Consider the following 12,477-nt stretch of genomic DNA (forward strand, 5'->3'; position numbering starts at 1 on the left):
AATTTCAGGATTTTAAAATATTTCTCGTACAAGTAGATCCAAAGTGAAAACAAACAGAAGAAAAGAGAGGGTGCAGACTTGATGAGTACCTCTCTGAACAACAAATGGTTTAGACTGAATAACATTTACTAAAATCACCGTACAGGGATCCACATACAAAAGTAGCAAAGAGGCTGTTCTGAATTACAACATTTCAATTTATTGGGTTCTCCAAAAATATACAAATACTAGTAAAAAAGGCCCGTTTCTGACACAAATGAAACGGGCGCTAGCAAGGTTTTCCTCGGAGTGTGTATGTTTGGGAGAGTGTATGTGAGAGTGAGTGTTTGAGAGTCAGAGTGAAAGTGTGAGTCCAATCCATGCTCCTCTGTCACCTGGCCCCTCCATTCATCCCTATCCAGCAATTCCCCTCTCCCTGAGTCCTGCCCTTCCAATACATGCCCATCCATGCTCATCTGTCACCTGGCCCCTCCATTTTTCCGTATCCAGCATTTCCCCTCTCTGCCTGAGGCCTGTCCTGCAATCCATATCCATCCATGGCCATCTGTCCCCTCCATTCATCCCTATTCAGCAATTCCCGTCTCCCTGAGTCTTGCCCTTCGAATCCATGCCCATCTGTCACCTGGCCCCTCTATTTCTCCCTATCCAGCATTTCCCCTCTCTGCCTGAGGCCTGTCCTGCAATCCATATCCATCCATGGCCATCTGTCCCCTCCATTCATCCCTATCCAGCAATTCCCGTCTCCCTGAGTCTTGCCCTTCGAATCCATGCCCATCTGTCACCTGGCCCCTCCATTTTTCCCTATCCAGCAATTGCCCTCTCTCCCTGAGGCCTGCCCTGCAATCCATTTCCATCCATGCCCATCTGTCCCCTGTATTCATCCCTATCCAGCAATTTCCCTCTGTCCCTGAGTCCTGCCCTCCCAATCCATGCCCATCCATGCTCCTCTGTCCCCTGCCCCCTCCATTCATCCCTTTCCAGCAATTGCCCTCTCTTCCTGAGCCCTGCCATCCCAATCCATGCCCCTCTGTCCCCTGCTGCCTCCATTCATCCTTTTGCAGCAAGTCCCCTGTCTCCCTTTCATGACCCCCCCTTGCATCCATGCTTCTCTCTCTTCCATGTCCCAGCCTGGGCCGCCCTCTTCTCCACCCCCCTCCCCCCTTCGCATCCATGCTGTCGTTTCTCCCCTGCCCTCCCGCTCCCATTGTTGTTGTTTAGTGGCCACCCTCTTCTCTCCCCCCAACATGGTTGTTTTTTTTTTTTTTTTTCTTGTTTTTAAATTTACCTCCGTGGCAGCGAAGCGTCATGGAAGGAGGCGGCGCTCCCGACGTCTAGGTTTTCCTTCGCTGTGTTCCGCCTTCTTTTGACGTCATCCTTGACGTCAGAAGAAGGCGGAACACAGCGAAGGGAAGGCTAGACGTCGAGAGCGCCGCCTCCTTCCCTGACGCTTCGCTGCCGAGCGTTGCGATTGGTTGAGTGTCATTGCTCCGCCCTCGACGTCATCACGTTTGACGCGTGGGCGGGGCAGACAAAATGCGATCTCACCCCCTTCACTTTAGAATGTTGGCTAACAGAGGCTTCATTAGAACGTTGGAGGTGCGTTTTATATAGAGAGATATGCAAAAGAAGGGATTGCTCTTGCTGTACACCACCTTAGATGAATTTCTTTAAAAAGGTGGTAAATAAATCAATAAAATAAAGCTCCCACTGCATCTTTGAAGGGCCCCGTTTTACTGTGTAGTTCTGTGTGGTCAAAAATGACTCACAGAGAAGGAATCTCCCAATGCCTTACTTGCTCCAGAAATGTTAAAATGGCCCTCCAACCTTGTATAAAAAGTCTAGCTGAGGTTCTGCTATTAGCGTTAGAACAACTTGTACCAATCTATTAGCAAGAATTTTAGCAAATAGCTTGGCTTCAAAAGTGATATAGGGCAATACGAATGTGGACATAGAGTTTTCCTTCTCTGGTTTTAAAAGCACTATAATCTGAGCCAGTTTCAAAGACTCTGGAATTACTTGTGAGATGACTCTGACTGTGACTTTTATGAGTAATTAATTAGCTCTCATATCTGGAGGTTCAGTAGTACGGTAAGGGGTTTGGGAGCTTGTCTTAACAGCACCTGCCAGCTCGGCATCACATGACTTCCTCGTACTTTGTTTTAGTACATTGTAAATTCCTTTGGACTTTTCTTGTGAGGGCAATCCATAAATACGACTGATTCACTGAAACCGATTCTTTAGTTTGGTTTAATTTATTCCTGGACATGCTATTCCACCTTTTGACCTATGCAAAACACTCAAAAGTAGTTTACAGTGATCATTAGAATGTAATGAGAAAGAGAAAAAAAAAAAGAGACTTAGTGGGTCATGTCCCTGACCCCCCCCCATCCCAATGCACATAGGCAATCACAACCCAAAAAGTCTGTATACCCACACTTTCCAGACTATACAATCAGTTATAAGCTTGGGAAACAACAGAGGTGTCAAAGTAGCCTTAAAAGTGGCAATGATTAGCTTTGCATCTAAAAGATGGTGGGAGAGAATTCTGAGCAGAATAGCAAAATGACTGAAGGCAGAATGTTGAGCTGTAACCAGTTGAACAGAAGCAGAAGGCAGAGTAAGTTGATTCATACACTGTTAACACAAAGGATGAATAGAATGATAAGGAATGAGCAAATCTGTCAATAAGTAGGAGTGCCAGAAAAAAATGGCCTTGGGAGCCAAAAGTAGTATCTTAAAGCATCACCTTAAAGTTTCAACACAGAAAGGATCTTGGGAAGCATAAGCACATTTTGGAACCTTACAATTAAGGCAGAACTTTTAGAACAAAAAGTGGTAAATTATCTTATTTTTTCCAACGACAATCTCTCCTTCCCCTAAAAGCTGCAGCAGTTTACTCACAAATACATACCTACTTCTCCAGTATCTGCCTACTGACACTTTTTCAAATGAAGGATTTGGACTCTTGGGAAAGTTTTTCCTGCACCAGTCAATCAAAAATTGTTTGGGGGATTTTCCAGTCCAGCTCCGGGATGTATAGTCAAAGTTTCTTACATCCAAAGGTTCTTTCTTTTTTACTAAAGGAGAGAATAGAAATCCAGTCTTGATAAATTTTCAGCTTGCAAATCCAGACATTCTTCATTCTCCACAGAGACTAGTCTACTCAAGACAGTGGAAAGGAAAAGTGGCTGAAGGGACTAAACTGACAGCATGGCATTGTGCCTACTTTGGACTACACAAAGACACTGTATTTGAATTCCTATTGATCAGTTACACCAATTCATTGTAAGTATATAAAGTGACACTCAGTTTTCTGGTTTGAAAATTTGCTGCTTGCATTCTCTCTATGCAACTGAATGGATATGATTTACAGAAGGGTTGTCCAACCTCATTCCTCAAGGGCAGCAATCCAGTTGCATTTTCAGAATTTCCCCAATGAATATGAATTAGATCACTTTGCATACACTGCTTCCACTGAATGCAACAGAATTCGTGCATATGTACTGGTATGTTGTTGAGACCGGTTATAGGCACCTATTTCATAAAAAGTATGGATGCCTGTGTTGCTAAACAGGTTTAAACTAAGTACCTTTCTGGACTTCTCACATAGGGATCCTGTTGTAAAATTAACTCCTAAAAGGGATTGAAATAGCACAGGTTTGAAACGTATGAGCAGTAGTGCCAATTGTTTCAAACTTGTACAAACTCATCCACATTGTTTGCCTCATCATGTGTCCAATATATGCACATGCATTTTTCTGAACTAATGTAATAAATGAGGTAGATTTAGCTGTGCTTTGCTCCAGCACTCTTCTCATTGAAACACAGTTGGAGACTATTTATAAATTATAGTAATTTGCATACTATAGCAAACCTAGTACAAATAACATAGTAGATGACAGTAGAAGGCCAACAGACCCATCCAGTTTGCCTACTGTGTGCCAACTGAAGAGGCATCCCTCAGGAACCCTTGGCGCTTGTATATTCTATGCAAAATTCCAGACTCAGACCTTTCTCCCCTGATGCAGATGCAGGCTGCTCTAGTATTGCCAGGTTTAGAGGCCCTTCATTCTCAGGAGATGGTGGAGTCTTCTTCCTCTCATCTCTTACATCTGGGAGTTTTATAGCAGGATTGAATATGGGATGCGTCTCCAAGCTTTTCATTTCTGTAGAAGAGAACAATGCTACTTTGTTAGTGATAACCAAAATTCAAGAATTTGGTATTATATGTTACAGAAAGGAGTTATTGTTTCTGCTACAAGTACACTAGAAGACAGTGACAGGCCAATTCTGTGTATTTATACAAACAGTAAGTCAGAAGGCCACTCTCTTTAGATATCACTATTGTCTCTAATTTCAGCAGTTAAACCATTTGAGCAGAGAGAGAAAACCAAGTTACTTACCTGTAACAAGTTTTCTCTATAGACGGAATACAAGTCCTCACCAATGAAAACCAGCACAGGAAAGTTTCTCCATCTTAAATACAACCAAAAGCTTTTGAGAAGCCTACCATGCATGTGTATCGGTTCCCAAATGCAGCTGGCACATGGGGATTGCCTCAGTCTTTATTCAAGCTCAGAGCAGAATGCAACTCCATGGGGAAGGCGGCAGGTAATGTGAGGACTTCTAGCCTGCTGTCTATAGATAACATCTGATAAACAGGTAAGTAACTTAGTTTTCTCAAGTACAAGCAGGACAGCAAATCCTTAAGAACTGGACACTCTTAACTACAAAAGCTACCTTCAACAGAAAAAGGGGGAATAACAATAATGAAAGGTGCTGCAACAGGCAGACACCAATATGTTCTTGCTGGCAACTAGCCTCTCTTTCTCTATTTTTTTTTTTTTGAAAGACAGTCTGGAAATAAAGAGAAATGGGCTTAGCAGGGATAGAGTTGGAGTCTAATCCTCAAAGAGATTCTAGAGATTGGACTGGCCAAAGCTACTGTCACATCAGGAGACTCTTTCTAAATAGTAGTAAGGTATGAACATATTACGTTGCAGCCTTGCAAATTTTCTCAGTGGAACGCCTAGCACCCACCTGAGGCTAACCCTACAGCCACCGAAAGGATCTGTCCCAGCACGGCTCAGGACTGCCTGCACCTGTGAATGTGCTCTACACTGGCATATCTGCCACCCCACCGGGTTCCGCTTGCCTCTGGTCAAGTCTCCAACCAGCAAGTTATTTCCATGGTGGCTTCTAAGGGCACTGAGGCCACAATCCCAGGGGTCCCACAGTTCATAGAAAACACCCACAGACCAAGAGCACAAACCTCCAGGATTCTTGGTCAGTCGAGGACAACAGAGCTAATAGAGTAACATAGTAACTGACGACAGAAAAAGACCCACGTTGTCACATTCATTATCAATTCAAGCTTCAAATCAACAATGAACGTGATATTATTTACTTGATCACGGTCTTTCTTTGGTGTTTCTGGGACATAGACCATAGAAGTCCACCCAGCTTTGTCTTTATGTTCCAACTACTGGAGTTGCCGTCAAGGCCCACTCCAGCCTATCCAAATCTGTCTTGTCATTTGCGGGACAAAGACCGTAAAAGTCTGCCTGACATTGTCCTCATGTTTCAAACCACTAGAGTTTCCATCGAAGCTCTCTCCAGCCCACCCTAAACTGGATCGTCATAAGCGGGTCTCAGACCGTACAAGTCAGCCCAATACTGGTCTTAACTGATGCAACCAGAGTTGCTATCTAAGCACCACTTGACATGCAAACACATATGCAACCACTTAAGTTTTGTTTTTTATATTATTTATTTTCTAATTAGAGATCTCTGTGTTCATCACACGCCTTTTTGAATTCTGTCAGTTATTTTTTCCACCACCTCTCTCGGGAGGACATTCCAGGCATCCACCACCCTCTCAGTGAAAAATACTTTTCTGATATTACTCGTAAGTCTACAACCCCGTAACCTCAGATCATGTCCTCTAGTTTTACCATTTTCCTTTCTCTGGAAAATATTTGATTCTATATTAATACCTTTCAAATATTTTAACGTCTGTATCATACCTCCTCTGTTCCTTCTCTTCTCTAGGGTATACATACTGAGGTCTTCCAGTCTCTTCTCATATGTCTTTTGACTCAAGCCCCATATCATTCTTGTTGTTTTCTTCTGGACTGCTTCAAGTCTTCTTTCATCTTTAGCAAGATACGGCCTCCAAAACTGAACACAATACTCAGGGGGGGCCTCACCAACGACTTGTACAAGGGCATCAACCCCTCCTTTCTTCTGCTGGTTACACCTCTCTCTATACAGTCTAGCATCCTTCTGGCTATGGCCACCGCCTTGTCAAACTGTTTCATCGTCTTTAGACCTTCAGATACTATCACCCCAAGATCCCTCTCCCTGTCTGTGCATATCAGCTTCTCACCGTCTAGCTAAGTGCATCACTTGCACTTCTTTGCATTGAATTTTAATTGCCAAACATTAGACCATTTTCTAACTTCTGCTGATCCTTTTTTATGCTTTCCACTCCCTCCGGAGTGTCCACTCTGTTACAAATCTTGGCATCGTCCACAAAAAGGCAGACCTTACCTTCTATACCTTCAGCAATGTCGCTCACAAATATACTGAACAGAATCGGCCCCAGCACCGATTCTTGAGGCATTCCACCACTCACCTTTCGTCCTCCGAGTGAATTCCATTAACCACCACCCTCTGGCGTCTGTCTGTCAACCAGTTCCTAATCCAGTATACCACTTTGGGTCTTAACTTCAGCCTGTCAAATTTATTCAAGAGCCTCTTATGAGGAACTGTGTCAAAGGCTTTGCTGAAATCTAAGTATATTATATCTAGCGCAAGTCCTTGATCCAATTCTTTCTTCACCCAATCAAAGAATGCAGTCAGATTCGTTTTGACAAAATTTACGACATTTACTAATGTTTAGTTAGTGTTATAATTGATTCATATTTCAGTTACCTGTTATTGTTTGCTGATTGCATTTCTTTTGGTTCCCTGTTCAATTTTTAAAGACAATAATCATTCCTTTTCAGTTTATTGCCTCTGCCTGACTGGACTGATAAAGAATCTTGGTGGTTTGTGTGTTCAGTCTGCGGGTGCTTTCTGGGAACTGTGGGATCACTGGGAGTGTGGCCCCAGTAACCTAGAAATCACTGGGGATAATTTGAGAGTGGGAGACTCGCCTAGAGGCGGTTGTGACCCAGTCGGAGGGAGGAGGGTGCTAGCATAGAGCACAAGCAGCAGGTGCAGGCAGAACTGAATTGTGCTGGAGATAGACCCTCTAAGTGGCTGCGGGGTAACCTCAGGTGGTTGGCTAGGCATTTTGTGAAAGGACCTCTAAGCCCCCTCATGATACTACTACTACTTAACATTTCTAGAGCGCTACTAGGGTTACGCAGCGCTGTACAAATTAACAAAGAAGGACGGTCCCTGCTCAAAGGAGCTTACAATCTAACTAATCAACTAAGACTGAACTCCTGATATCAAAGTAGAAAGCTTCTCAATAGAAAGCACTGCCAGTGCCTCAGAATAAGATTACTGAGCTCCTCTTATGAAAACTTCGGTACTTTCCGCTCAGAAGGGAGCTCCCTCTCCTCTAATGGCTCCTTCAATTATGGCGCTGAGGCCACATCAGACAAGGAGGGAGAAGCAGAGAGCCTTGTTTGCTCACTCCTCGAGGTCTAAACAAGATCTCTTAAGAACTGGAGGGGCAGTGGGGCGAGAAACTAAACCACCTTGCAGCAACTCAGACTATCCCTGCTTCAATCAAGAGGCCTAGGGTAAAAGCACTATAAACTGCAGAGAAAAAAAATCCTGATGCAGCTGAATGCTGTCAGGCCCTGAGATTGTAAAATGGCTGCTGTGCTTTCTTGAATTCAGATACAGTTTTCATCTCCAGTACCTTCACTGTGAGGCCATTCCATGAATTCATCACCCTTTCCACAAAGAAGTATTTCCTTAGGTTACTTTACTTTATTTCTTATTAGTCGCCAATATTCCATAAAGAGTTTAATGCGACTTATATCAAGAAATGAAGTATATTCATCAGAAATACATATTAAAACTGAGACAAAAAGAACTTAAATATTACCTAATAAATAAAGTACTGACACTCATTAATTGTTATATATTCCCTAAAACATATCTTTTAAATAAGCTTTTAAAAGTTTGCTGAGCGCCCCCATCATAAGCAATGGTCCTTATTTGAATTGGTAAATCATTCGAACATTTTGCGGATAAATATGGCAAAGTCAATGCATGTAATGACCTGAATCTAATACCTTTGGGGGAAAGGAATGACAGATCCAAAAAATTGCCAGCTAATCTCCTATCCTTAATTTTCGGTAATAATTTCCATTGATTTTAATATTCAGGCAAATTTCCATACAAATCAGATAAATCATTGTATAAAGTTTAAAAATCCCTCTTGCCTCCACTGGGAGCCAATGCAATGTGACATACAGTGGAGTAACTCTCTCATATTTAGACTCAGAAAAGATCAATTTTGTTGCCACATTTTGCACTGTCTGTAATCTCTTTCTTTGAGCATCGGGCACTTGGTTTTGTTTTATTCTTTCCAAAGCATTAAAGCTGCTCCCTCTACCCTCTCCTCCAGGTCAAAGGCATCACAGCTACACACGCAACACACAACACACTCTCATGCAGAAGGTTTTGAATTCTCTGAGCCATGCTACAAGTGTTTTCACCACTTGTTTTAATTGAGTATAAACTGTAAATTGATCTGCAGAGCAGGAAGCAGAGATCTGTCAGTGAGCTCACAGAGACAAGCAGTCTCCAAACTGTAGTGGTGAAACAGCAGGGGTTCCAAACATAGGCAGAGGCAATTAGGTACCTGAGGCCAATTAACTAGGATACCAGCCAACAGAAGGAAAGGCCAGATTGTTATCAGAAAGAAGGGAGAAGAGACAGAGAAGAGGAAGAAATGTGAGAGCCCCAGCCATCCACCCAGGTTTAGGACAGAAAACAGGAGGAAAGCTTTAGACGTATTTGTAAGAAACTTTAATAAAGGCTGTAATTTAAATGCTCTTAAATTGCCAGTATTTGGAGCGGGGACAGAGAAGCAAGGTGCATGCTTTCTGTAAGGAAATGTAGAGACTGCTAGAATTGGGGCAGGGTTAAAGGCAGTGCTTTTTTTGTGCCGGTATGCGCCAGTACGGCGTACCGGCATCTTTTTTTCCTAGGCTCACCTGCCCGCCCTTAGCTCCTCAGCCCTGCTTTCCATTCCTGCCACCCGCGACGCATTTAAATCTTTTATTCATTTTTTTACATGAAGTCTCAGCGCCGGCATTAGTGAGAGGACCAGGCTCGCCTCCTCCTGCCTTCCCTTCGTTCCCTCTCAGTGTGCCACCCTCGCGGAAACAGGAAACTACGTCACAGGAAGGCGGGACACTGAGAGGGAATGAAGGGAAGGGCAGGAGGCGGCGAGCCTGGTCCTCTCACTAACGCCAATGCTGTGACTTCACGTAATTAAAAAATAATAAAAGATTTAAACGTGTTGCGGGGGGTGGAACAGAAAGCAGGGCTGACGGGAAGCTAAGGGCGGGCAGGTGGGGCTGAGGCGAGTTACTGGACATGGAGGGGAGGATAGGGGGCAAAGGAGAATTGCTGGACATGGAGGGGAGGGCAGGGGAGAGAGGAGAAATCGCTGGACAAAGATGGGAGGGGAGGGCAGGGGAGAGAGGAGAATCGCTGGACATGGAGGGCAGGGGAGAGAGGAGAATCGCTGGACACAGATGGGAGGGCAGAGGAGAATCTGAACATGGATGGATGGAGGGAATGGCAGGAGAAATGCTGGACATGGATGGAGTGGAGGGAAGACAGGAAGGAGATGCACATGGATGGAGAGGAGAGAGGAGAAATGCTGGACATGGAAGAGAGGAGAAATGTTGGAGGGAAGGAAAGAGATGCACATGGATGGAGTGGAGGGGAGAGGAGAAATGCTGGACATGGATGGAGGGGAGGAAAGACAGAGGAGGAGATGCACATGGATTTACGGAAGAAAGGAGAAATTTTGGACATGGATGGAGGGGAGAAGAGAGAGTTGAAATGCTGGACATGGATGGAGGGAAGGGAAGAGAGAAGAAGTGAGATGAACATGGATGGAGGGGAGGAGAGAGGAGAAATGCTGGATATGGATCGAGGAAAGGCGAGAGGAGAAATGCTGGACATGGATGGAGGGTGAGAGGAAAAATGCTGGACGTGAAGGAGAGAGGAAGGAGATGCATACTGACAAGGTGAGGGAAAGGGAAAAGAGGAGAAAATCTGCACATGGATGATAGGCAAAAGCTGGATCCACTATGTTACTATACCTCCTCGAGTGAAGTTCGCAGAGGACCCAGCTTTTACCTATGGATGTAGGGCAAGAAATGAAGGAGAAAAGTAAAGAAATAAATGGAAAGGAAGCCCTGGAAACGGAGTTAAGGGATCAGATAAAGAACCTCAGAATCGGAGACTGGGACCAACATGTTCAGAAAAACAGTCACCAGACAAAAAAGGTAGAAAAAATAATTTTATTTCCATTTTAGTGTTTGGAAGATGTCCAATTTGAGAATTACATCTGCTGCTTTATTTTGCACTGGGTATACTAGAGCTGAAACAGCTTATAGAAATTATTTATAATGAATTAAAATCACAAGTTATTTTTTGCTCCTATACTGGTATAGTATTTTTAATGATACTGCTTATATGCACCATGGCTGACATAAGGGGTGTGGCTACCATAGGAGGCGGAGCCATAGATGGTGACCCCAACCATGAGTACCGGTACCTTTTTTCCTACAAAAAAAGCAGTGGATAAAGGAACAACATGCACTGTTGAACAGGAGCCCAGGTAAAGCATGAAGTAATCTCCTTGCTAGAGTAAATGCCATATAGCTTGAGATTTTATAAGAAGAAAATGCTTTAAAGTTTATGAATGCACTGTGCATCAAGGTAGGCTGGCTCAGAGATGTACAAGTAAAAGTGCATATAAACTAAGAAAAGCTAAAGGAAGTTACTATAGAGGAAACTACACTTCTCCTTTCTTCCTCAAAATGTACCACCTGTTCCTCTGATCCCATTCCCACCCACCTTCTTAATGCCATCTCACCTGCTCTTATTCCTTTTATCTGTCACATTCTCAACCTCTCACTTTCCACTGCAACTGACCCTGCTGCCTTTAAACATGCTGTGGTCACACCTCTCCTTAAGAAACCTTCACTCGACCCTACGTGTCCCTCTAATTGCCGACCCATCTCCCTCCTCCCCTTTCTCTCCAAATTACTTGAGCGTGCTGTTCACCACCGCTGCCTTGATTTTCTCTCCTCACATGCTATTCTTGACCTACTACAATCTGGTTTTCGTCCTCTCCACTCAACCGAAACTGCGCTTACTAAAGTCTCCAATGACCTATTACTGGCTAAATCCAGAGGTCTCTATTCCATCCTCATTCTTTCTTGATCTTTCCGCTGCTCTTGACACTGTCGATCACAGCATACTCCTCGATATCCTGTCCTCACTTGGATTCCAGAGCTCTGTCCTTTCCTGGTTCTCTTCCTACCTCTCCCTCCGCACCTTCAATGTTCACTCTGGTGGATCATCTTCTACTTCTATCCCTCTGCCTGTCGGCGTACCTCAGGGTTCTGTTCTTGGTCCCCTCCTCTTTTCTATCTACACTTCTTCCCTTGGTTCATTAATCTCATCCCATGGCTTTTCCTACCATCTCTATGCTGATGACTCCCAAATCTACCTTTCTACCCCTGATATCTCACCTTGCATCCAAACCAAAGTTTCAGCATGCTTGTCTGACATTGCTGTCTGGATGTCTCAACGCCACCTGAAATTAAACATGATCAAAACCGAGCTTCTCATTTCCCCCCCCCCCAAATCCACCTCCCCACTCCCCTCGTTTTCTATTTCTGTTGATGGCTCTCTCATTCTCCCTGTCTCCTCGGCTCGAAACCTTGGGGTCATCTTTGACTCTTCTCTCTCCTTCTCTGCTCATATCCAGCAGACCGCCAAGACCTGTCGTTTCTTTCTTTACAACATCCGTAAAATCCGCCCCTTTCTTTCCGAGCACTCTACCATAACCCTCATCCACACCCTTGTCACCTCTCGTTTAGACTACTACAATCTGCTTCTTGCTGGCCTCCCACTTAGTCACCTCTCCCCTCTCCAATCGGTTCAAAACTCTGCTGCCCGTCTCATCTTCCGCCAGGGTCGCTTTACTCATACTACCCCTCTCCTCAAGTTGCTTCACTGGCTCCCTATCCGTTTTCGCATCCGGTTCAAACTTCTTCTACTAACCTATAAATGTACTCACTCTGCTGCTTCCCAGTATCTCTCCACACTCGTCCTTCCCTACACCCCTTCCCGTGCACTCCGCTCCATGGAAAAATCTTTCTTATCTGTTCCCTTCTCCACTACTGCCAATTCTAGACTTCGCGCCTTTTGTCTCGCTGCACCCTACGCCTGGAATAAACTTCCTGAGCCCCTACGTCT

General features: G+C 44.2%; 1 protein-coding gene across 2 annotated transcripts in view; it reads right to left on the reverse strand.

Moving 5' to 3' along the window:
- The window catches only part of DHX29 (DExH-box helicase 29), a 250,263-nt gene that overhangs the window by 186,892 nt on the left and 50,894 nt on the right, over positions 1-12,477 (reverse strand). For both annotated transcript variants that reach the window (XM_030193127.1, XM_030193126.1), the window contains exons 8-9: positions 4,011-4,166; positions 2,912-3,077 (exon numbers count right to left, since the gene is read on the reverse strand). In XM_030193127.1, coding sequence (XP_030048987.1) covers positions 2,912-3,077; positions 4,011-4,166 — 322 coding nt within the window. The remainder of the gene's footprint in view (positions 1-2,911; positions 3,078-4,010; positions 4,167-12,477) is intronic.

Source organism: Microcaecilia unicolor, chromosome 2, assembly GCF_901765095.1.
Source record: "Microcaecilia unicolor chromosome 2, aMicUni1.1, whole genome shotgun sequence".
Taxonomy (NCBI): domain Eukaryota; kingdom Metazoa; phylum Chordata; class Amphibia; order Gymnophiona; family Siphonopidae; genus Microcaecilia; species Microcaecilia unicolor.